The sequence below is a fragment of the Sebastes fasciatus genome, chromosome 23 (assembly GCF_043250625.1).
Source record: "Sebastes fasciatus isolate fSebFas1 chromosome 23, fSebFas1.pri, whole genome shotgun sequence".
Taxonomy (NCBI): domain Eukaryota; kingdom Metazoa; phylum Chordata; class Actinopteri; order Perciformes; family Sebastidae; genus Sebastes; species Sebastes fasciatus.
In genome coordinates, this window is record NC_133817.1 from 12,386,274 (window position 1) to 12,412,684 (window position 26,411).

General features: G+C 39.3%; 1 protein-coding gene across 7 annotated transcripts in view; it reads left to right on the top strand.

The window, feature by feature from the left end:
- The window catches only part of syt1a (synaptotagmin Ia), a 182,043-nt gene that overhangs the window by 129,004 nt on the left and 26,628 nt on the right, over positions 1-26,411 (top strand). For 4 of the 7 annotated variants that reach the window (XM_074625317.1, XM_074625319.1, XM_074625316.1 and 1 more), the window contains 3 exons: positions 8,041-8,244; positions 21,792-21,964; positions 26,044-26,169. In XM_074625317.1, the coding sequence (XP_074481418.1) occupies positions 8,070-8,244; positions 21,792-21,964; positions 26,044-26,169 (474 nt within the window). In that variant the 5' untranslated portion in view covers positions 8,041-8,069. The remainder of the gene's footprint in view (positions 1-8,040; positions 8,245-21,791; positions 21,965-26,043; positions 26,170-26,411) is intronic. The other 3 variants (XM_074625322.1, XM_074625320.1, XM_074625321.1) reach the window with 1 other exon arrangement.

The following is a 26,411-nucleotide window of genomic DNA, read 5'->3' on the forward strand; positions in this document are numbered from 1 at the left end:
GCTGGTAAACACGAAAGTGATTGTGAATACCGTCTCATGCTAGCGACTCAGAATTGCTTTTGTTCGCAGAGTTCAGCGTCACCACAAGGGATTTAAACTTTGTTTAATCAAGCTGGTTCATCTAAAAATACATTATTGTGTCAGTTTAGTAGCATTGTTGTGCTGATGGGACATTTCTACGGCTATATACAGTCCTGAATGTCCAGTAAGGTTATGGTTAGTTCAGGAATGTGATCTTAGTAAGTTAGACAGGATAAGACGTACTTGATAAATAAAAGCAGCGCAATACTGTATGCTTGTGAAGAAGTATCACCTCGGTGATAATTGATGTAAAAGCATAAACTGTATATGTTTTGAAGCATTGAGTTCAGTATTTTGGCTGTCGCCATCTTGGTTTTTGGCCATCGCCATCTTGTTTTTAAGACACTGCCTTCTTGTTTTTTCGCCGTTGCCTTCTTGGTTGTAAGACACTGCCTTCTTGGTTTTTGGCCGTCACCTTCTTGGTTTTAAGACACTGCCTTCTTGGTTTTTGGCCGTCACCTTCTTGGTTTTAAGACACTGCCTTCTTGGTTTTTTGCCGTCACCTTCTTGGTTTTTGGCTGTCGTCATCTTGGTTTTTAGCCATTGCCATCTTGGTTTTTAGCTTTCACCATCTTGGTTTTTAGCTGTTGCCATCTTGGTTTTTTGCTTTTACAATTTAGTTTTTTGGCCGTCACCATCTTGGTTTTTGGCCATTGCCTTCTTGGTTTTTGGCCGTTGCCTTCTTGGTTTTTTGCAACAACAACAGACACGAGAGGGTGGAGCTATGTACAAACAAATGATGAATAAGACATTTTTAGGCAAACAAAATGTTAAAACTAACTATGAAGACACACCTTGAAAGGGTTAAAGTTGTAAGACGATAAAGGCCGTGGTAGCGACCTGTCAATCACAAGGTAGCCACGCCCTAAAGCATCCCCTGCTTTATGGTCTATTTGACTCTAAATGGGACCATGATTTACTAAATGAACATCATGCTGTATTGAAGAAGACTTGAAACTAGCGATTGAGACCATAAACTCATATTTACAATGTTTACTGAGGTAATAAATCAAGTGAGCAGTAGGCTCATTTTCTCATAGACTTCTATACAATCAGACTTCTTTTTGCAACCAGAGTCGCCGCCCCCTGCTGGCTATTAGAAAGAATGCAAGTGTAAGAAACTTCCACATTGGCTTCACTTCTCAGAACCGCCTGTATAAAAGCAGTATTATTATACTTGGGTGGCACCAAATGTACACAATTGAAGTAACTGAAAATTCAGAGTAAGTACAGGAGGACTGTGTAAGAAGATGGAAGCCAATTATCAGCCATTACTTACTGTACACGTAGGATAATTAAACAAGGCCATGTATCACATGTCATTTTCCACCGGTTTATTAATGTGTCTTTGGTTTCGAATGAACATCAGAGGAGGCGAAATAGGACAAATTGTGCAGAGAAGTCATTATGTTTGGCTTAGAGCAACTTTTTGGTGCTAATTACATAAAGGTACTGTCTGGGTAATTTAAAACTACAACCATAATATCTACATGTGCAAGTGAGTATCTTCAAGGCAAACCCTCAAACTTGCCCTTTTGAGTTAGCCTATAAGCTCCTTATCATGTCTCTAACAAATGTGTAAATACACTTGACATATACGTAGTCTTGCAACACGTAACAGCTGAACAATCATTAATTAAGTGTGGTTGCGAAGGTGGAGGCAAAAAAAAATGAACCTTCACCATCAACCAGCCATTCATATTAGCTTTGCTACCTGGCTACTGTTACCAAGTTATAAACAGAGCCAATGATTTACAGTATCACTGGCCATACAAACACAGATACATTATGTTACAATCATTTGTTTCTCTTGGCAACAGTTGTCTTTTTTTTCCTCCTCTAACAGTTCTTGTCATTGCCAATTGTATATTGTACCTCCTCCTACACATGAAGCTGCTTTTTTCTCACTTTGTGTCAACATTTTTTGGCCTAAATCCTTTACTATCCTCCTCAGATGTTCTCTTCCTCTGTACATGCAACCTGTCCAACCAGTTGGAGTGGCTAAGGCAGTGCCAGGATACGATCCTTCATTGGTTTTCTTGGCAAACACCACCAGTTGTGAGTGCCTGGCTAAGCCACATGCACTGCAGTTGTCAGCAGGTGTTTTTATTCCTCTGGTTTATTTCTCATTTCAAGCACCCTGTTGTCGCACACACACTGGGACTAGCACTGCGCCGGACCAGAGGTCACTCTCTACCAGTCAGCTCTAACCTGCTGGTTTCTGGCGGCTCTGATGTTAATTGTCCCAGCTAGTTTAATTGGCCACTACTGAGCCATGCTTGCTGCTAGCCTGGTGGCAGAACATCAGCAGCAGCATCCTGAGCTTCTGCCTCTCTTTGTTTCATCTCCTCAGTGGTGGATTTTAACAATGGGCATTTGGTTTCACAGGATATTTTAGTGACTGCGTTTACATGCACAAAATAATAAAAGACAATATTCCCACTAAGCTGTTTACATGGCTAATGAAAATGAATATTTCACTAATATTCCCGTTTAAATGTTCCTTCAACCACCTTCTTGAAAAGGTCGACGTCGCGATATTTGCGCATATCCAAAAACCTGTTGATATCCAAGTCTTTCGTAATGTTTAGAAGTAGGTGTGTTTCTCCTTCCGACCAGAAATGTGGGCTTTTCTTTAGGTCATGCATCTCTGCAAAAACTGTCAGCCACTCGGTTTGTGCACAACGCACAGAGCTGGTCGTAAACAGGCAAGAGGCAGCATGTCGCAAACTGCCGTAAAAACACCAATTGAGATGCATATTCTGAATGTACTGTATACATGCTCCTAAAACCTGAATAATATTGGCATATCCAACATGTCTTAATTGGAAAATGCTCCATTCGGAATAAGGCCTAATTCAGAATATCCAAACAGAATATGTTGTTTACATGACCCGTATCAAAGTGGAATATCAGTGTGCATGTAAACGTAGTAAGTTGCTTATCTGCCTAAAAAGGGTTATCAATCAAAAAAAATCAGTAGTGTTCTTTTAAGATTCAATGCAAATAGTAAATAATGTTTTGCCTCCCCTGCTGCCAATAAGTCAAACCCAGAGGAATGACGGTTTATCAGAGTCTCTCTCATTAAAGAGCTACGTGTCAGTCTGTGTGACTTCTGTTTACGAACCCTGGTTTTCTTATAATTGGGACATATGAAACAAGTCTTGTAATTATATGAACTTTTCCACTAAGGAAACCAAGACAGAAAACTGTAATGAGTCATGGTTCAGTAAATTTAGCTGTACATATACGTTTCCCAAGAATACAGACTTCAAGCCAGCAGCAGAAATAACCTCATTTTCTGTTGCGGCTGGTCGGGATTGAGGCGTCACTAAATGTGTTTAAGGATTACGCCACTATTAGTCTACTCCTGCTTCCTCTCCAGCCGCTGTTTGTATTTGAATTTGAATAAGCGTGTTGCCTCTGGTTCTTTGATGTTCTGTATTCTTTGCTCCGGTTGCGTCTCCCTGAGCGATTTCTGTTGCACACCATGTAATGTCCCGACACGTAATGTAATGTCAGTGTCGGGATTCAGATTCACAAAAGGACATCGATTTAGGTGTGGAAACATGGGCCTTTCTTGGATTGATTTTACCTTGGACTGCTGACAAATATACACCCAGAATATTACTCTCCTTATATATACCTGTGGTGGGACAATATAATTACATATTTGACATCATACATTGATGACTAATGTTGCTTTTTGCTGTTTTTTTCAACACTTTTAAAGCAGGATGTTTGTCTGATGTACACATCAAACATCCGCTGTCCGTGATATTTGCTGCGGCGAAGTCTCTCTGCTCTTTGATAGATATGCTGGATTTACTGATAGAGAAAATGTCAGTGTGTGCATTAGTGTCCATTAATGTCATTCATGGCATGTTGCTATACTTGTTGACGCACATCCATAAAAAAAACTGTAAAATCTGTAAATACCACTTTCCCAGTCCACAGTCCTTGTTCACTGTATATTCAGTTTGATGTCAATGTAGTAAAAAAGTGCTTAAACATAGTTTGTATCTTCTTTTAACACAACAATGACGTTATTCTGAAGACATTTTGACAGTGTTTTCTCTTCAACCTTTTCTGTTTTTCTGTTGTTGTCTGCCAAATAGGGCTGAATGATTTTTAAAAAATATCTAATTTTACATCATTATTCTCATTTTCATTGAAAAACATATTCAAATTATTATGGTGTGATTGTTGCGGGGGTCTGTACCAAATAAAGATGTTATCTTAAGTCTTAAGAATATGATGCGTAGGCCAGGACATCTCTGCAGCACCGCAATATTTGATTTACTGTAAAATCAGCTCAGTCGCACTAAGTGGTGTATGAAGGACACGCAAGTCATCTTGCATGCAATAAGAACACCGTTCTTGCTTTAGGCGTGTCATTTTTACACTGTGTAGTCTGTATTGCATGCAATGTAAGCGCAACCGCGTAAATAAGCTACTGCTCAGAGCTAGTGTCGTAGAATAAACAGTGAGAAAGACTGCTTATGGCGGGAGGGAAGGTGGAATGGTCCAATAGACACATGACTTTCAACCCGGAGACTGGTGTTTGTGTCCCAAAGAGTTATTTTGAAGTTACGTTAGTGACGTTTGTGACCTGTTTTCCGTACTTCTGTTAATTCGTTTCCGTACATATTTTACTTAGTTTACGTCATTATTTTAAGCCCAACCATGAAGTTTTTCTTAAACTTAACCAAGGAGGTTGGAAAGAGGAGAGGTCACACGTCATCAACGCGTCATATCTTCGGGGTACAACAATCTGGTCTGCACTCGCCGAAATTGAGCCAATCGCAATGCACGACCGCAGATCCAGTTACACTGCGCATGTGTTATACCCCATACCCCAAGACCCGTGTCCCAGTCTCTTTCAATAGGCCTTGAACCTAACTAAGGACATTACCTGTGAACGTTACTGTCGTTTTGTTGCGTGGCTCAAAACTTACACGCTAAAGAGGCGTACAAATGAATTTTTGATAAAATGTTGATTAATTGTGCAGCCCTACAGCAAACTATGAGGTCAAATATTTACCCACATGTGTTGCAATAACTGTGAATATGTCCTCTATAGTAGGCGTTTTCTCCGTGTCCTCTTGGATCCAACTACCAGGCAACAGTTTGAAATAAATATATTTCCTCCAAGTCTCCCAAGAACAATCCTTCACGTATGCGAAGGCCAATTGATTTTGCACAGATGTACTTTGTTTATTAAACCCACTGACTGCGTTTGTTGCTGGCACCAGTCTCAACAGTGGCAGTGCTAACCTAGATTTTATAGAAACGGGGTCGTGGCTGGTTGCCAGACTGAATTCCCAGATCGTTCCCTCCCTCAGTCAGAGCTACGTAAACAAGGGAATATGCTACTACACAACTACTCTGTGAAGCTGCACAGTGGCCAACAGTAACTCATAGTTTACTTTCTTCCTTGAACTGATACTCATCGGTACCACATCAACTTTGTCTATAGATGAATTCAGGAGAATGGAACGCCCAAAGTGTCCAGATGCAGCTAAACTGTATCCGAGAAGCACAAATATTGAAACGACACTTCATATCTCTGCTGTAATTCAGTCGAAATTGCCTCGCCGCCTTCGCGAACCTAATTTTATACATTCAAAGAAACACGAATTGGATTTCAGCTCTCTGAAGCTTTCCTTTCCCCTTCGTGTTTTTAAAGATTATATTAGGATGAATTGCCGCCACATTTTGTGCTCAGCTCTTTGAGGTTTCGAAACGGATATCATTAGAGGCCTTTCTGAGGGTAAGATTTCGATTTTTCAATTACATAGACGCCTTTAAAAAGTCTTTCTGTCGGCACCAGTGCAATGGTCTTTATGAAACAAAACTGTAAATGAGAAAATATGAGTTTAATGAGCACTGCAGTGTGGCAAAGGAGGTGCCATCAACCTTTGCTGTGTACTGGTGGAAAAACTCTGCACCGTTAGTGTGCCATTATCCTCTTTGATTGCTATGGTGACAGAGCCAAATTACAACCTGCACACAAAGAGTGGACAATAAATAGTTCCTGTCTGCAGTAGATTTGCCCAACAGACGTGTGTCATGACCGAGGAAAACCGAGGAAAGATGCCTGTTTTCCTATCAAAATACTTACTTTTGTGTTGAAATTACATAATAAATATATATTTTAAATGTTTATCAGCCTCCAAATTCCACACTTGCTGTTTTAATGCATGAAAAACATACTGTAGGTTCAACTAATATATGTAGGTTTACCCTCCAGGACATACTTGTTTACACAGTTGGCTTTATTCTATTGCTTGTAGAGCTGAAACAAAAAATAAAGATGATTCATCTGCAACTATTTTGATCATCTGTTAAGTGTTTTAATCATTTTTTCAAGCAAAAATGACAAACATTCACTAATTCCAGCTTCTCAAATGTGAATATTTGCTGCTCTTCTTTGTCCTATATGATATTAAATTAAAGCTCTTTGGGTTTTGGACCGCTTGTCAGACAAAACAAGAAACTTGAAGATGTCACCTCCTAGGGGCAGGGGAAAAAATCAATACAGATACTTTGGGATACTTTGTGTGGCCATATTATATTGATACACGGACGTCAAGTATCTTTTATTATATAAACTATTAACCTCTTAATAACTCCCTGGCCACTAATCTGTCTTTAAGAGATTGTAATTGGCTCAGTCTTAAAGCTAGAGTGGAGATACTGATATCATATGAAATCAAAGGAATTGACTGGTACCAACCATGTCATGTTAGCTTGTTGGAAAGAACCAAAAAATAACGCTCCAAATGTACTCTAAATTTTGGAGAGGGAATAAACTGGCATGGCCATTTTCAAAGGGGTTCCTTGACCTCTGACCTCCAAGATATGTGAGTGTAAACTCTGAGATGAACACAGTGTAAACTGTCTCTTATTAGGTAAAACAGATGTTGACAAACTGCATAGTTTGCAGTTGAAAAAAGGTAATATATCGCAATATATCTTACAATACTAAGCATATTGAAAATGTTTAAAATTAAAATTAAATCGTATTGTGACCTAAGTATCGTGATAATATCTATCACCTATCACATTGGACTTTTGGAAATTTTTAGACATTTCATAGACTAAAAAATTAAAATAAAAAAACATCAAATTAATTTATTTGAAACAGAATCCATAGTTGCAGCCCTAATTGCCTAGAATTTTGTATATTTGTATACAATCAACACACAATTCCTGCTCAATATATAGAGTACTGTATATACTGTCTTTTGGTACTTACAACACCATAAAGCCATAGAGTCTTTAGAGTCAGAGTGATATATTGTAAGGGACTGCTTTTGTTGTCCTAAACCAACCAACCTCTCAAAGTGATGTGATGACCAACATGTTCATGTAAACTGTACAGTACATTACACAGCATTACACATGCATGAACACATGACTGTATCCACAAATACAGTAAATACAAAGCACCGGTTAACATAAGCAACACATTGTTTCGTCCTCACAAAAGACCTGAATGTAAAGTAAATACACCTGCTGTGCACAAAGAGCACGGTGTGATAAGATAGTGGCTGAGTAATCTTCTCCGCACTGCAACATTATTTACTGTACCTGTTTCGTTTGACTTCTAAAAGCCCAGAATCTCAATTAAGCCAGTAGCAGTGCCGAGATTTACTGCCTGCGCTGTAAGAGAGTAATAAATAATCAGTTTATCTCTGCTCTGTGATGCTAATCTGGAGTTTAAGCAGTGAGTGAGTAGCTTTGTTCTGAATTCAGCGCGCTGGCCAATTCATTCTGGACCCCAGCTGATGTTTACCCAGGCTGAGCCAGCAGCTGCTCACACGGTCTGCGTCAACTCACTCATCTGACAAGGCGAGCGCGCTGCCTCTGACATGCATCTGTCACAGCGGCAAAAAAATAAATAAAAATCTAACCCACTCTGTTTCCCCTTTCTCTGTCTCTCCGCTTGTCCAGCATCTGCCTGGCTGCCCAGCATCGCCACGATGGCTGAGAGTCGAAGGGAAGCGCTGGCGGCGGCGGCGCCCGAGTCCACCACCGCCTCTTCCGCCACGGCTGGCTCCAACACCACCAACATGGCCGGCCCGGGCGGCGGCGAGAAGGACGAGGACTTTTCCAAGCTGAAGGACAAGTTCATGAATGAGCTGAACAAAATCCCATGTAAGTTGTGTCTACTTTCTCTGGTACAAGAGTAGGACAATTTTAGAGCTGAAACAAGAAGTTAAGAAGCAATTAAAAATGACAAAAATTCACTTGTTTGAGTCTTTCAAAATTAATTATTTGCTTTTTTTCTCAGTCTTCTGTACGGAAGCCCTGAGAGGCTAGTGAGAGAAAAAATCTGGTGATCATCTATTTTCTAAGTCTGATCTAAATTGTTTTCTCTACAGTGTTTATGAACTGATCAAAAACAGGTTTTAACAGGATAATCTTTCATGTTCCTCAATTTATTTTCATACAGTATGTGGAAAAAGTGAGAAAAAAGGTTTTGTCAGGATAATTTTTCTATGTTACTTTTATTTTTTCATCTGCGAAAACTGGTTAAAAAAAAAAAGTTTAGTTGGGTTTTTTTTTTCTTTTTTTGTCAGGTGAATTTTTTTTAAGCGTTTATTATTGTAATATTAATTTCGGCCACAAGACGCTGAGGTGCACCACTACTCCATGTTCTATATAGGACTCAAAGCATACAGGAATCTGGGAAATTTTGATGAACACTTTTCTGTATTTTTAAAAAATTTTAAACCAAATAATTAATGAATTATTCACAAAAATAATCGTCAGAACAATTGATAACGAAAATAATCGTTGCACCCTTTTTCCATGATAAGTTTGTGCCCCTGTAAACAATGGAGTGTTACGCAACAACCACATGACTCATATGTTGATTTGCCTGCATTTATTAGGATGGATGCAGTGATGAATGATGAATTGTCTGATTTGAAATGAAGTTTGATACTTGACATTTACTCTAAACCACGAAATTCATCTAAACAGATCTATTTCAGTTGTGGTTAACCATCCAAGAAGCCCAGGGAGATAAACATCTAACAATTCAAGCGTCATACAATGACAATTCAATCAGAAGTACATTAATCTCAAACAGAAAGTTTGAATTGAATATCTCAAAAACATCCATTCAAATAAAAATATCACAAATCCACTAGTTTGCAGGCTTTCATCAATGCTGTTTTTCAGTAGCCTTGCAACTACATGTGATGTGTCTATAATTACACTCCGTCTGATTCAAACCATTCAATCCATTCAGCGTGATTGTAGTGGAGCCATGACTCAAAAATGATTAAAATGCGAGTGAACTTTTGTCGATGACGCACAAGAAAACGGCAGCGTTACCCGCTGTGATCTTTGCTAAAAGACTTCCAGTCAATCAGGTGAACAAATAATTTACTGCTTCTTTCATTTTGTTACTTGAGTCAACAACACATTTGAGTATTTCATGCACCGATTGGCTCAGATGGAATTGTCTTATGGGGTTATTTGAAGTGGAGAATCAACATCTGGTAACAATAATTCAAGTGTTTGACATGATAAATTGCTAAATTATGCATAGCTGGCTTTATTATTTGCTGTTTGATTTTCATTTTTTTCTATCATACTTGTGCTTTCAGTCAAAAATGTTTTCTTCATTTCCACATAATAAAAGACATCCTGCCCTTTTTATCACCAAACCTTCAAACCTAATACTTCCACAACTGCATTTGTATTGTATTTGCCCGGAGAATATTTCAGTATTACTGTCAGTATATGAGATGTCATTGTGTCATCCGGGATAAAGCACTGCCTGGAGATCCGAGGGTATCAGCATTCAGCAGAAATCAAGACATGAATATATCCACAGGCTCATGTGGAAGTAATACTCGCAACAGGAAATGGCTGCGGTGGAAGAGAAGCCCTATTTCTTCAGCAAAGACACAAATGATATCACCAGTTATGCTCCTCTTTCCACAGGTTTCATTTATTTACTTATTTACCCAGAATCCCTGTTAGTTACCACCACAGTAGAAACTACTCTTCCTGGGGTCCGTACAAAAACAACAATTATGTAATAAAAATCCAAAGCAAAAAGAGGGAATAAAAGAAAAACAAACTTCAAACAGAGCAAAAACAATAAATCAACAACAATATAACTGCTAATGACAACAATACTGTAGTAACAAATGGAAAGTCAAAAGTTTAACAAAAGAAAAACAGGCAAACTACAAAAAAACACTAAAATTAACAACAATAAAACTACTAATGACAATAATAATAAATGACAAGTCAATCATTTAACAAAAAAACAAAAGAAAAACATTAAAATTAACAACAATAAAACTACTAATGACAATAATAACAAATGACAAGTCAAAAATTTAACAAAAAACAAGGAAACTACAAAAAAAACACTAAAATCAACAACAGTTGAACTAGTAATGACAATAATAACAAAACAACATGTAGTCACACCATAAAACATTCAATATAGCTCAAAACCAACAGCAGCACCATTCAAAAAAACAATAATAGCGCAGGGAGTCAACATGAACAATTGCTCATTCCACAGAGGAAGGTTTATTTGCACTATGTTGCATATTTACAAAATAAAAGACCTAATTTATAGTCCGATAACTCACAGTTTCAACTTTATCTTCCATGTGGGCTTGAACGACACATTTTCACTGACGGAAAATGAGATTTTGATTTTGAAACTGTGCTTTGGTGCAGAAGGTGAATAAAGAGGATCAACAATGTTCAGTATTGTGATTTCAATATGTGGTTACTGAGGTTGATGTCCCATTTGGCTCAGTATTACAAATGCATTGCTGTTCCTACCACATCTAGCCCAAGCCTGACAACTTTTTAACATCATCTTTAGAAGTAGACGATTCAGTATTGCTTTGACATTGTTATCTGGAGAAAAAAATAATTCTGGGCTTCTTTTGTGGGGCAGAAAACTTATCTGAGAGCATCCCAAAAAAATAGCCTGTCCGTTACAGAGGGTTTTAAATTACTGTTTTCTCTCCTCATCCCCTCAATCAAAAGCAATGTTTGCTCCCCGGTGCTGCCAAGCTGATGATGAATGCCCCAAGACTTGTTTACTCCGTGGAATATCGATACTGTCTGGAGAAAGTCAGGCGGCAGATTCAACAAGGAATATGCGAGAGGAGATGCTGCATGCTCAGCTATCGCGACTGGAGACGGTTTTCTTTTTGGGCTTATAACCCAGTTTAAGCCCTGCAGGCTTTGAGGCTGGTCGCATTGGGGCTGTCAGACTGGACTAACTTGTTGCAGAATTTCTGTCCATCAGGATCTGCGGGACATATCTCTGAGCTGGGGATATTGCCTCGGCCAAGAATCCAAAAACCAGCAGACTTTATCTCAGTCTTTCTGCATTTACTGTGCTTGCTTTTTTTTCTTTTTTTTCAAGGAAAAGTCCCAAAAATATGTTTACGTGCATATTTTATCCAGTAATGTCACCTCTGGGTATTCTAGTTTGGTGAAGTCTAGTTATAAAGAGATGGTTTTGTTATGGTCTTCACATTTGATGCGCTGTAGGGCTGCAACTAATATTCTTAATTATTCTGTTGAGGATTTCTCCATTAATCGGCTAATTGCTAGTCTGAAAATAGTGAAAATATGTCCATAATTAGTTCATAGAGCTCGAGGTGATGTCTTCAAATTGCTTTTTTATGTCAGTGCAACAGTACAAAAAACAAAAATATTCAATTTACTAAGATGTAAAACCAAGAAAAGCAGCAAATGCTCACATTGGAAAAGCTGAAACCAGCCTTTTTTTTGCTAGATATACACACTAAATAAAACATTAATATAAATAACATTTGAAGAAGTAGTGAAATGCGCCCACTACGGCGATGGAAATCAGAGGCGATAAGTGATAATTAGAATATATCAACAGGATTGTGTTGCACAAAACGTGTGTACAATCATTCCTTTTTTCTGCAACATAAATGAAGCCGTCTAATCAATTTGTGAATGATCCTGCACACACACACCCCCGACACACACGCTGAGGTCCGACTATGTAATCACACTAAACCATATTGTGATTGCAGCAGAGAGGTTGCCTCCAAGGAAACCAGAGTATTGAATTTCTTAGTAAGTTTTCTAAACACCCAAGGCTTGCCTTCCCCGATAACAATTAACCTCTGAGCACAGAAGCTGTTTGATCCATGACTGTTGGCTCCACCAGCCATTACTCCGAATCACACACGATTGACATTTCAGGAAAAATAAATAATGGAGTTTCTTTTTTCTTATTCTTTGTGCTTTTCAGCAACCAAAGGCACTCGCACACAAACAATTTAAAAAGCTGCAAAAATTAAATAATAATATGTATATTTTTCCCCTCTAGTGGAGCATTCTGTCATATTCTGCCTAATTTAAGATAAGAACACTTGAAACTTGTATTGTAAACAGAAACAGTTCTCTTAATCCATTTCATTTTAATTAATTTTTTTATTTGACAAACAGCATTTAAGTTCATGTTGTCTTTATTTGCTGTGTCCCACAACAGCACATATACAAGAAAGCTTTTCATGTAGCCGCGTTTTTAACATGTTTTTATGCACATTTTGTATTATTTGTATTATCGCATTAGAAAACGGCAATATTTGTTAAAACCTTCTCAATTGCGCAAAAGTTTTGATGCTTGTTTGAGGTGGTTTTTGCCTTTTTTGAAAGTGTTGATGCGCTACATGGGATATGGAAACGCCTTTGCCGAATAAATTTTGATGTAGCGAACATTTAACTCACATGACTGATCAGGTGTTTCTGCTGTCGGCATCTTCCCGGATATATATTTATATTGTCTTTGTCTCAAGTCAGCAAGGCCGCCTCATCGTAGTTGATTAGTCAACTAATCGGTCGTTTTGATCTTAGTCGACTAAGATTTCTTTAGTCGATTAGTCGTTTTTTATGCTTTTTTCATGCTGAACGACTTATTGTCAAGAAACTAAAGAGCACATCTCTGATAAACAGAAGATTTAAAGTGGTGCTCTTTTGTGATTGTATTGGAGAAACTCAGTTTTACACATCTGATGATTAAATCAAGTAATCGATTTGTCGCCAAAATCGAATGAGCGTTAGTCGATTAAGAGATTCTTTGGTTGAGGACACTTTTGGTGCTGACTGACAAGAGTGTCATACAGCTGAGGGTTGCGGCTAAAAATACAAAAATAAGACTCCAAGACAAAAAGACTTTGTGGTGTAACACGAGACAGATCTAAAGGGAATATACAAAAAGATACGTCAGAGCTTGAATCAACTTGTTTGACTTTGTGGCTGCTCACAGTCAACAGACAGCAGAGTTTATTAAGGGGGATTACGCTGGCGGATCAGCGGAGCCATTCGTCTCTGCCTGCCTGCTGCTCTGGCGACAAGCCTTGTTGTCTACTCTCTGCCCTCGCATTGCAAAAGTTTGCCTGCCATGAGACACCATTAGGGGCTGGTCAAACGCAAGCCAGATCCGTCTCAACCTGCTCCAGCTTGTCTCTGAGTCTTCAGTCAACAGATGGGAAGCATCTTCCGTCTTCTCTGAGATTTAGACAGCATTTGAGGGTCAAATATATGTGATGAGTCTCTGTGCTGGAGCTTTTGTAAACATGATGAGTTGTTTGTGCTGTCTTTCCATAATTTTCCACTCGTGAACACTCAGAAATAGCTGAATATTAGCAACAGTCCAGACAGTTTGAAATGCTGTCAGGCTATTGGATCCATCCTACATCCATCCTTATAGAGAGCTCATGTCTGTCCCCTTTTTCAAAATGTTACAAACCAAACTATGGGACAATTTTAAATTTAAACCAAATTTAATGGCAATTCATCCAATAGTTGTAGAGAAATTTCAAAACCACAAATGTCAACCATATGTTGGCACTAGAGGAACATTCGAGGGATCACCAAAGTCATTCGGATACATCCTCTGTTCAACATTTCATTGCTATCCATCCGATAGTTGTTGAGATATTTCAGTCTAGTGGGTAAAAATGGTCCTTCTGAATGACAAAATATTGAACATTAAAAGCTTGTGTAATAGAAGGTGGGATTTAGGTTCTCTGAGGTCTGACCATAGACTGTATATATAGATGGACGACGCGTCTCCACTTCCTCACACTGTACAAAAGTGAAGCCAAAATATCCCGGACACATGAGCTATCATCTTGAGATTTTTACGTCATTTGGAGCCAGAGTTCGCACAGTAGTGATAGTAGTCGCGGTCTCGAAGTCCCGCCCACACACCCACCCGAGCCAATCACGAGCCAAGCGCAGCCTCGGCTTGTTAGCGTGAGTCACCTAGCTGCTACGTTAGCACCACGGTAGCTGTTCGGCCAGAAAGACACATCAATTAACCGTAATATCTCTATAAATACATATATGATCAAATTGACACATGTTCTATTACACAGACTCGTGACAGTTATGGAAAGTTAAATTTACATCTCCTTTCTCGTACAATTCCCGAGCCTCCGCTACGCGACTACTTCACTCAGAGTAGATGTCGATCACAGCTATCAATCATGACGTCTCACCCCCTTTTTATAGCATCAAATAACTAATTAAAACCAAACTGACCAGAAAAATGAACACTAGAATATACATCAGCGTGATAAGAACTACTTAAAATGACAAAAAAACTTCTTTGGGAAAAATTTATTTGACATGTACTTTGACTTTTTAGTTTGGCCCATGTCCCATCCGCTAACATGGAGGAGGCGGGTTTTATGACCCATACTGCAGCCAGCCACCAGGGGGCGATCCAGATGTTTTGGCTTCACTTTTGGGGAGCTGTCATGTTGTCCGTCTTTATAAACAGTCTATGGGTCCAACAGTGTACTCTAAGAAGTTTATATTTGGAGTTGCCCAAGTCCGAATGGCCAAATGAGCTGAACCAAAGGTGGAACTATTACATATGTATTCAGTGTGAATACGCTTTTACTCTGAAGGCAAAAAAAAACAGTACTGTTCACTCTTCTTTACGCAGCACATTTAACTGCTCTGCTTTTCTTTGTGCCTCAAAATTACAGTCAATAAGTGCTCTTCAATCTTGTTTCATTATCCCATCTGTTGTTGTAAATCCACCTCCTGCACTGTTAAAGTAGTGTCTTAGGATTTCCTGCAAATGCATTGTGTCCATTATTCTGATAATAATCAGAATAATGGACCAGGCAGAATAGAGATAATTTAACCAAATCACAAAGAAATGGACCAGCCCATCTTTTTGTATAAGAGGAGCAACTCACACACAGGATAGCTTTCATCATGATCAGCTCTCAGTTTCTGTATACCCTGCTGCAGTCGTATTGTTTGCTTAAACAAGCCACAGCGGGGAAAGGGCGCGGACAGAGTGTCGCTCTCACGAGCATAACAAGATATAATGTCAAGGTTAATTGACCAACAGGGTCCCATCATATTGGATTAGTGCGGCCTGCTGGAAGTGGATATAACCCAGATGCAATGTTAGACACACACACTCGCTTCCCTTTTAAATCCATCTATCACACTCTATCCAGCTCATAAAAGCGTTCCGTCAAATGTAAAGTGCTCTGCATTACCAGGGATGTAGAGGAGAGATGGGTCAGAACAGAGACATCTTATAGCACAGGCGTCCATCTTAATGACATTAATTTGAAGCATTCATCAATATTAATGCTGATCAGTCAATATGAATTATTGCGTTTCTTGATCTCAATCTCAAGACAATCCAAAAGGTCCATCCAGTAACTGATCTGGAGCTTTTGACTGTATCACAAGATCTTCCTCTTCCCGTTCCTATATCCATGTTAAAATACGTGACAAGTTGTTGGTCATAACTTAGAAATGCGTCTTATATATTATAATGATGAATAATATCGACCCTGATGTGTCTTCTTATTGTCAGAATAAGAAACCAACAAGATAACAAGATAGATTTGTGGTTGTTTTATTTACATATAGCTTAATAACATCGGACACTCTGTGTTAAATATGCACTTTCTGTTACGCCATGTAAACAAACCAACGTACATATCAGCTGTACGGTCATGTTCAGACTGGAGATGTAACCGGCCAGTTAGCAGCCAGTTAAGAATCTGACATTCCAATAGAAAACAATGCAATCAAACTGATTTTGTCACCTACGCTTGTAATATGTAGGCTACACACGCATCCCAATACATTAGACCTCTCTGAGTTGTATACATCACATTCCATCTAGATTTCCTTTTTGTGAACCCCCAACCTTAAAGTTCAATCTGCGCCTATATGGTAATACCCTCGGATTATGGAGCCTCCGTGTTGTTGTACAATATAGTGTACGTATTGAATATTTCCGTTCTGCACAACGTGATTGGTTGATGCCTTTATTTGTGGTGTGAAAGCTCAGAGAAATCAACCTTGTTCCGGAAGTCGCTTTTTTGCGTTCTCATGACAAAAACAACAGTTAAAATTTTTTTTATTAACATACGAATTATCGCACGAATAAAAACTCCCCCGATGTGTAACGAATTTAAGAATCTAGACTACAGACTAGAGTTTCAGACAGACTACATCAACTTTACAGGATTATTTTCTGTGCTTTATTCCGCACACTGCCTCGTGCAAAATATGCACTCTCGGGTACTCGGTGTAATAGTCAAAAATCTGAAATTTTCCACAAAGGGCTTTTACAATACCTTCTATCATTAGACCCACTATAGAAGCAAAAACGGTATAATTTCCACAGGCAGACAGTAGAAGGGAGGGCTACAATATAGTACAGTATATGTCACTCTCAGTGTCTAAAGTACTTTGAAGGTTTCTCATTGTTTAGTGCCCTGGTGCCATACCATTTCAATGAAAGTGCTGAAGAGCGATTTGAGCCTTGAGGAACAGCGAACGTGGATCTCATCATGCGCAACCCGCCCATTAGAGAAACTCCATTTTCCATGCCATGTCGCTCGGCAGAACAAGAGATAAGTGCTGGGAGTTGAAGTGGGTTGCACATGCTGCCAATACTCCCTCTCTCTTTTACTTTCTTGCTCTATTTCTCTGTCTCTCTCTTTCTCTCTCTCTCTAGAAAAGAGTCACACAATGTAGTTAATTAGGCGATGCTTTTATTGCTTTCTGGGACTCAGGTTTCTTTAATTAAGGAGCACAGAAGTGCCTTTCACTGGAAGACACACGCTTGATGAATAAGATAAGGGGCTGGGTTCATGCATTGATTTCCACTGTAACTGGATAAATGGCGTTCCATCAGGCGTCGTGAGCTTTGATGAAATGCCAGAATTAGTGTAAAGCGACTGTAGAGCATTTAGGGGTTAAGAAAGAGAGAGTTTACGGTGTATTTATTTTGATTTCTGTTAATCAGAGCTTCTATTTTGGGGTGAAAAGAAAAGATCTCAGTTCCTTTACAGAGGTGATTGCTTATCGCTGTGGTTTGCCAGCTTGAAATACGAAGCTGTCACATCTCCGACACTTCCATTAAAAGACTGTCTCCTTACCTCACCTTGTGTTTGCATTAAGGTGCAAGGCATAAGTAGCTGTTCCAGTGCTGAGATGTGCCACAGTAGGCTCAGAAAGAAACAAATGCTTGTTTTTTTATTTAAGGTTAGAGGTCTCCGGTGTCCCGCTTTTTATATATCAGCAGGATTTTCCATCCAAAACAACTGGAGATGTAGACTTTTGACCTTCTGGAAAACATCTGCACAGCATCTGGAGTGTAAATATATTTATTAATAACTTATTAACATTTACAAGGATTTATAGATTACCAACATGTATAACTACATTACAACCAAAGGATAAACACAGTCATTTATACATTCTCATGGGTTTCTATCATAATAAACCATTCATGTCTGCAGTTATAAAGGTGAATAAGCCATTAATAAAGATGTTTTAATCTTTCTAGTCTCTAGTTTTAAATAGTAATGGTGTTAATAAATGGAGATTATGTCCAAAGCCAATGTGACACTTTTTCAGAAGGTCAGTGGTCAAACGATCCGGCGAGTCCCCTGGATTTTTCAGAACCTCGCAACCCCAAATTAAATTTTATTAATAGCTTTTAACTGATCTGTAATGCATTAAACGTTAATAAAGCCATTAGTGGCACCACAAATCTGTATGAAAACCTAAAGTTTAAGTGCAATAATTTGACTGCTACTGTCCTTTAACACTCAACATTTGACTTCTAAATAACAAGATTCACAACAAGGAGTTCAGTCTATTTTTATGTACTTAAGCCTCATGGTATATACCTTTAGGTTCAAAGGTATAAACCCAACAAACTCTGCCTGACCACACAGTTTATTCTCAGTATAGTTTCAGGGTTTCAAAGGAAATGCTGTCAGTTTTGGATGGCTCATTGTAAACGAGTCCCATCCAGTGTCACCTCCATCAGCACACCGCTCCGGGCCAAAGCTGCGGATCCTTAAGTTATTTTAGAGCATCACTCACTGTTTTTCCTTGGAGGAGAGTGCTTATTGATTTTGTCAACAGAGCATCGATTTTTCTCCTCTCTCGCTCTCTCTCTCTTTCGCCTCTCGGACCTCGGTGAAGAAACCACAGCTGAATGCTGGCGAGCAAAACCCCAGAGTGATAGACTGTAATATACTTTTCTGTTTTGATAAGTCTTTTTAGAGTTTTTCAGATGAAGTCTTCAAAGGACTTATTGTATCTATTGGTTTATTGGATATATATATAACCACCATTGGGCTCTTTCCTAAAATGAACCATGGTGTGAACTGTATTCTCAAGAAGAAGATGGATATTTTGTATTTGTTTCATCAGTATTGCATATTTTTCAGATGTGGCAGACCACATTTTACGGAGGCCCTGAGAGGCAAGTGAGAAAAAAATCGGGTGAAGTCTGATCTAAATTGTTTTCTCTCCCGTGTTTATGACTTAAGAACAAGTGAAAACAATTTTTTCTTTCTAAATTCCAAATTTTTTTCATCTGTGATACAGATGGGAAAACATTTTTTGGCAATTTTTTTAATTTTTTTTTAATGCCAGGATCATTTCTCCATGCAGTCTAAACACAAAGTACATATTTTTGGTGCCTCCAAATGGGGTCGTGGTACCGTGTTCACAAGAAGAGTCCACCAGTTTACGAGTTGTGATGTGTTTGTTGACGTTGTCAGAAATGGCGGAGCCCATGGAAGTTCATTTTTCGGCGCATAATAAGTTAATATAATGTAATTTTAGTCGGATATTTAGTCGTATATTTGTAATTTTATAATAGGTCTGAGGAAAATGTTGATATTCCCAACGGCCTCATCTTTTTCCTCTATCATTATGCCTTTGCATTTAGCTTCTGTGGCTTCTAGATGCCGACAGTAACGCTAATATTGCCGTTGCTTAGCAGTGGTATTCTCACGACTTAACCACTTGAACGTCAAGCATATTGTGTACACGACTTCTCATTTTCTAAACACAAGCTCACGTTTTTCATTTGAAGGCACCAATACTGTGTTAGCAAGTTTAATAAATTAAAACTCACCTGGAAGAAAACATGATGGTTTTTAATCCCATTTAGAACATGGGGTAGTGGTGCACTTCAGCCTCTTGTAGCGAAAAATTATTATTACAACAACAAACACAAAAATCTGACAAATCCTGATAAAAAGTTGCTTAGAAAACTTATCCTGACAAAACTTTTTTTGTTACCTGTCAAAAACTTTTTTTACCAGTCACAAACACGGGAGAGAAAACAATTTAGATCAGACGTAGAAAATGGATCACCAGATTTTTTTTTCTCACTTGCCTCTCAGGGCTTCCGTAAAATTGCCTCAGTCAGGAGTAACCCCTTTACCTTTTGAGAGTAGTAGGCGCTGACAAAACCAAAAACATGCTCCTAAAATTGGCTCATTTGTCTGTTATTCCTCTCTATTAAAATGAGGGGTGGGCTGCCAGGTGTTTGGTGTCTGCTGACTAGAATAAAGGAGCAACTATTATGACTGCTGAAGTCTGTTGCGAGCTCTCTCATTATTTTCAGCCCATCTGGACTTTATGCCGTCTCTACGCTACTTAAAGCAAACCCACGTCTCTTTCCATCGTTGTGTGAAAGCGCGTGTGTGTGTGTGTGGTGTATACTGTAGCCGTGTGAATGCACCAGGGAGCACTAGCTGTCTGCTGAGTGCCTATATACCGTAGTGGAGATAGGTGTCACTGTGTTTGCAGCAGGCTGTTAGAGCCATCACTGTGTTGTTGAGCTGAGTGTCTGACAGTCTGTAGGTGACAGAGTTGACTGCTGGTTGTCCAATTTCTCCAGTCAGGTCCACACAGTAGAGCAACAACATATGGTGGAGGAAACAACAACTCACATGCCTCTTTTAATCATGAAAACGTAACTGAGCAGCGTATCTCTAGGTCTTGCAAGGTCTTAAAATTAGGGCTGTCAATCGATTAAAATATTTAATTGCGATTAATTGCATGATTATCCATAGTTAATTGCGATTAATCACACATTTTTTATCTGTTCAAAATGTACTTTAAAGGGAAATTTGTCAAGCATTTAATACTCTCCAACAGGCAACAGCAGCTGTCAGTGTGTCAGTGTGCTGACTTGACTATGACTTGCCCCAAACTGCATGTGATTATCATAAAGTGGGCATGTCTGTAAAGGGGAGACTGCTGTGATGATGTTAAAAGACTTTGTGTTCAAACATAACTTCTGTTGGAAACACATCATAGATTGACGAATATGTCTCTCCCACTTTCCCCGCCAGCAACTGAATGCACCATCAAGGGAGAGATGGCCCTTGGCATAAACACACCACAATATAGTGACATTGTCTAAAGTAAAAGGAGACATTTTCAAGTTTCTTTTGCTGGAAGGTTAAAATACTCCTAAATCCTAAACTTAGCCTTAAGGATATAACACAGGCTCAGTTCTCTTCACACAAAAACAGTATGGCTCACCTGGAGGTCATAAAAGAAATGTTTTGACAAGGACATGATTATATGACTGTGGGACCACACAACTTTAAATTAAAGACACCCTTGCTTTTGTCCTGGACTGAACTCTAAATGTTCAGGTTTAATTTAACCACTGAGATTAGGCTTTTTTTGTATGAGGAGCAGTTCCGCCTCTGAGAAAGCTTTTTGTCTAAAACTGTAAAAAAAAAAAAGAAGTTAAGCTTTAAATCTCAGCACAAAAGACTCATTTCATACTGTTTTTTAAAGGTAATGTGGGAGCAGAGAGCGTGTGAACAATGTGTGTCAAACCCCCGTGAATCTGTTTGATTTTACTGCATCATTGGCTCGTCACGGTCGCACCGCCGCTAATGCCTCTCAAGCCCACCCTGCAAAATTTCCACTGCTCTCGGTCCCGGCAAGTTCTGTGTTGCCGGTGATAGCCGTGAAAGTGTCAGCTGTCTGAGAATCTTTTGTTTAAATGGCAAGTGGAAAATGCCAACATCTGTTACTTCCACTAAATTGGCTGAAGCTGTTCAGTCCGGGTCTTGTCCTGCTAGTCAGGACCGATCGTTAGGAGTCTGCCACTTCCTGATGGACCCGGGCGCTGGCTTGGGTGCTGATCCGGCGTGCCAACTCTGCAGACACACACATTTATCTCACCTCAGTCAGTTGGTGTAATCACTACTTTCTGGAACTTCAAATGCTACTTTGGCCCAGTTCACTGACATGTTGTTTTCTTTACTCTGCAAGACACAGCGACGTTTTATTTCTTCCCAGAAGTTTAACCCAAACTTTTTCCTGTTTCTCTCTCTCCCCAGTGCCGTCATGGGCCATCGTCTCTATCGCCTTCGTGGCGATCATTCTGGTGTTAGCGTGCTGCTTCTGCGTCTGCAAAAAATGGATATTCAAGAAGAAAAACAAAAAGAAGGGCAAAGACAAGGGCAAAAATGCCATCAACATGATGGACGTCAAAGATGGAGCCAAAACCGAGGTAAAGACTTTGAACTTTTGTTGCTTAGAATACAGAAACACATCCTTTAATATCTGCCAAAACATGATTTTTTTGGTGGCTCCTCTGTGCATGACGTTACACTAGAAGTTAAAAATGACTTGTCTAGAAATATATTCAATAATGTTTAGTGTTTTTAAGTTTTTCTGCTGTGTTCGAAATACTTTTTATATTTATTTTAGTGCTTCTAATGCTGTATCATGACAGATTTGATTGATCACATTTGCAGCAACTCCGTCAACACATTAAGTCGTGTTTTCATCATCAGTATGACAATGATGTCGCTGCAAATATGGGGATCAAAAACAATCCCTCATTTTTTGTATGCAATGGCTACTGTACTACAGTGGTGGAAGAAGTATTAAGACTTTTTACTTACGTAAAAGTAGCAATACTACAGCGTAAAAATAGTTTGTTACAAGTAAAAGTCCTGCGTTCAAAGTCTTACTACTACTACTACTCTAAGTAAAAGTACAAAAGTATTAGCATCACTTGAAGTATCAAAAGTAAAAGTACTCATTATGCAGAATGGCCCATTTCAGAATAATATATATTATATTATTGAATTATAATTAGTGATGCATGTGTTCATCACTTTAATGCTGTAGCTGGTAAAGGTAGAGCTAATATTAATTACTTTATTTTAGGGATGCGCCGATCCGATACTGGGATCGGATATCGTAGGAAAATTGTATACTACAGTGTAAAATACTAGCTACAAGTAAAAGTCCTGCATTCACAATATGAGGCTACTCAAGTAAAAGTACATAAGTATTAGCATCAACATATACTTAGAGTACCAAAAGTAAAAGTACTCATTATGCAGAATAATATATCTTATATTATTGTATTCTAATTGTTGATGTATTAATGTGTTCATTACTTTAATGTTACAGCTGGTAAATGTGTCATTTTAATGACTTATATACTGCTGGTAGTTTAATCTATAATAATACATAATCATTTATTAGTTAATTATATTTTGTATTAATAACCCGAATCTGCAAAGTAACTAAACTTATTAAATTTATTAAACTTAGTTGTTTAAGAGAGGGAAAAAGACGGTATCGGATTGGTATCGTCATTAAAAAGGGGTATCGAGCCATCTCTACTTTATATATTGTCAATCCATCATAATGTATTAGTTGATTTATTTCTTTGATTTCTTATTAATAATCATAAACTGCAAAGTAAGTAAAGTAATTTGCTTTCAAAATGGAGTAGAGTAAAAGTATAAAGTAAAATAAATTATAAATACTCAAGTAAAATACCTCATAATTGTACTTAAGTACAGTACTTAGTTACATTCCACCACTGCTGTACCGTATGTATTTATATGTCTTATGTATTATAGAGATGCATACAGTATTACTTACTATGATATTTCATCACGTTAATTAAAAACAAGAATCCAGTCTAATTACAGGAGAGTTAATGGAAGTCATTTAAATGGCTTCAGATTGAAGAGAGTGTCTCAATCTCTCTCTTTTTCTCCTACTTTTCGGTCCTGTGAGTGTTCCTTTTTTGTCATATGAGGACCCGCTCACATGTTGAAGAGTGTGAGTAACGTTTGCCGTGTAATGAAGTGGTATCCACCCAGAGAAATGACATCACCAAACGATAAACAAATGGGAGGGGAGGCGTAATTAAACCCTACCTTTCACTACGGTACAAAACGAGAAGCAGTGAAACCCTGACACTTGAAGTGGAGTTAGCACACTAATTGCACTGCCGGAGCGTCATTATACCGCCGTCCTCGGTGGAATCATGTACAAAGTGTGTTTAATTTGCTGCAACACCTCCGCTATCAGAGGCGGATCATAGACAGAAACCACTGACACTGTTTTAAGTCTTCATTATTGTAGAAGAAATTAACATTTAAATGTTAAAGCCTCATCTATTTTCTTATGTAACAACCCAGCACGGTCAATCAAATAGCTGCACATCACTTGTGCTTGTTAAATTTCCCATTAATTTCCAATATTCTGCGTTAGAACCATCCAATTTTTATTTTCGAATAGCCATTAATCAAAATAAAAGTCGCCCTAATAGCTAGTCCCTGAGTTCGGTGAATCTGCCACTTCCGAGGCGAGCGGTCATTTCTCCTGGTGAGCCCAGACTCTGGTGTGTTAACTCCTGTGTGTGGTTGTTTTAATTTGTGTTTCTTCCTTCTATGTCCTCCTTATCTGTGTTGTGTCTGATGACTGTTCGGGATGGTCACTGGCGGTAGGTTCCAAAATTGCTGTTGGATCTTCTTAAGCCTGCTGCTCTGATGTTTTTTTTTTTTATAGCCTCTTGAAAACAACGTACTCCCATAGAACCAAATATATGTAACTATGCATACAGTACATGTATATCTGCTGTATATATGTGTGTACAACCTGCATATGCACATATATATGTATGAAAGAAAACACTGGGTGCGCATCGACAAGGTTGAACCATGCTGATTTTTTTGTGCCAAGCTAAAGTCTCCTGCCTTTTTCAATTTACATTTCGAGTGGCGGCGAGCAAACATAGAATGATTGAGAGGCTCTACAAGTAAACGCTCTTTTGAAACTGGCCGATGAAAAGGAAGCTTTTGACGTACGGTTGAATTTGCATCCACATCTGTCAAAACCCAGGTGAAACAGATCTACCGTACCATTCCCGGAGCACAGATGCGGTACAAATTGGATTATAAAATCATTCACACGTTTGATAAATTAGGACATTTTTTTATTTCCTCAATCATTTTACCTGCTCCACTTTTTTTTTTTTTTTTATGTCATATCAAAGAAACTATTTGGATTTGCTCCCAAAAGGCGGAGACCAAAGTGGCTCAGCGGAAACATTTCAAAACCAATCAGTGTTGTTCAGCCTTTTTGCTTTCACAACTTGACAAACTAATAGGAGCAGGCCCCCCGATGTACATTACAACCCCTGTTACCAACACCTACCCACCCACTGCTGGCATGACGCTTCTAGCTACCCATCGATGTAGGGGATAACATAACAGCTTTAAGGGTTATGATGACAATGCGACTGTGTGTCTTGAGGGCGTAAGCGGACTTGGGGAATGGGGGAATCACACGAGAGCACTGGTTTGAACGACAGAGAATGCTCTGCATGAAAAGAGACATCTTGGAAGGCAACCTTTGACGCTGAATGAATGACCTTGAGAGCTAGTCTTTGCCTCTTCAATCGCATGTTGGTCTTATAACAAACCCCTCCTCTGCCCCCCCACCACCTGCTACCCCTTACCTCAGTGCCAGGCTAGCGAAAGGGCAACTTCACTCCTCACTCTCTGCCACTTCAGACTCTTCCCAGTTGATATGTGTTCTTGCCAGAGACTTGATCTGCCTGAAATAACATCAAGGGAATTGTCTTGATCTTTTCCGGAAGCATCTCTTTCTCTCTCTTTCTTCCTGTGCTCTCTCTATGGTCCTGTTCAGACCTGGTATTAACATGCATCCTCAGTGATCTGATCACAAGTGGACAGCTGCAAGTACAGGTGTGAACGCACTCAAGACGCATTGAGGTCCGATCGCTCAGACCACATTCAGAGGCGGTGAAGTGAGATCGGATCACAAGTGGTCACTCAAGACGCATGTGGAGACACATTCTAATGCCAGGTGTGAACAGACGTACTTAAAGCTGTCCGCTTGTGATCGGATCACTCAGGACGCATCTTAATACCAGGTGTGAACAGGGCCTATGTCTCTCTACCCTCCTCATCTTCTTCCTCTAATGCCTACCCGTTGCTCTTCGTCTCTGGCGACATCATTATGATCTTTCCTCCCTTTAGACAGAAACACCCAGAGATTGATAGGAAAGCATCATCAGGGGACCAGTCCCGGGGCTTTAGTGCATCACAGAGCATGTCCTGGTGTTAACTGCTATGTTGTTTTAGTGCTTGCTTCCCCCCCCCCCCCCCCCCCCGTTTTCCCCCCCACCATAAAACAAGTGACAGCTTTTACAGGAGTAGGTCCGCTGGCAGGACCTGGGCGGGGACCGGCTGGCTGGGTGCTAGCGCCAGCGACAAACAGGCGACACTGACTCTTGGTGGGTGTCTCCTTCAGGCCTTGAAGGATGAGGAGGATGCGGAGACAGGGCTGACTGAAACGGAGAAAGAGGCAGAGCCCAAGGAGGACCAGAAACTGGGCAAATTACAATACTCCCTGGATTACAATTTCACCGAGAATACGGTAAGGCTCTGTTCTCCGAATCTCTCTGTGTGTGTCGTTGTTGCGAAAGGTCCTCCTTCGTAAGTATGGTCACACCCAACTTCTGAGGGGGTCCAACTTTTCATCTCTCCAGAGATTAAACAGGACCCAACCCTAGGTTTAGCACAACATTTTCTTTTTGTTACCGCTGATGTTTGGTCGCTGAAGCTTGACCGCAATCTCACAGGGATATATATCACGGTGGTCGAGTTTGTGCAGTCGCT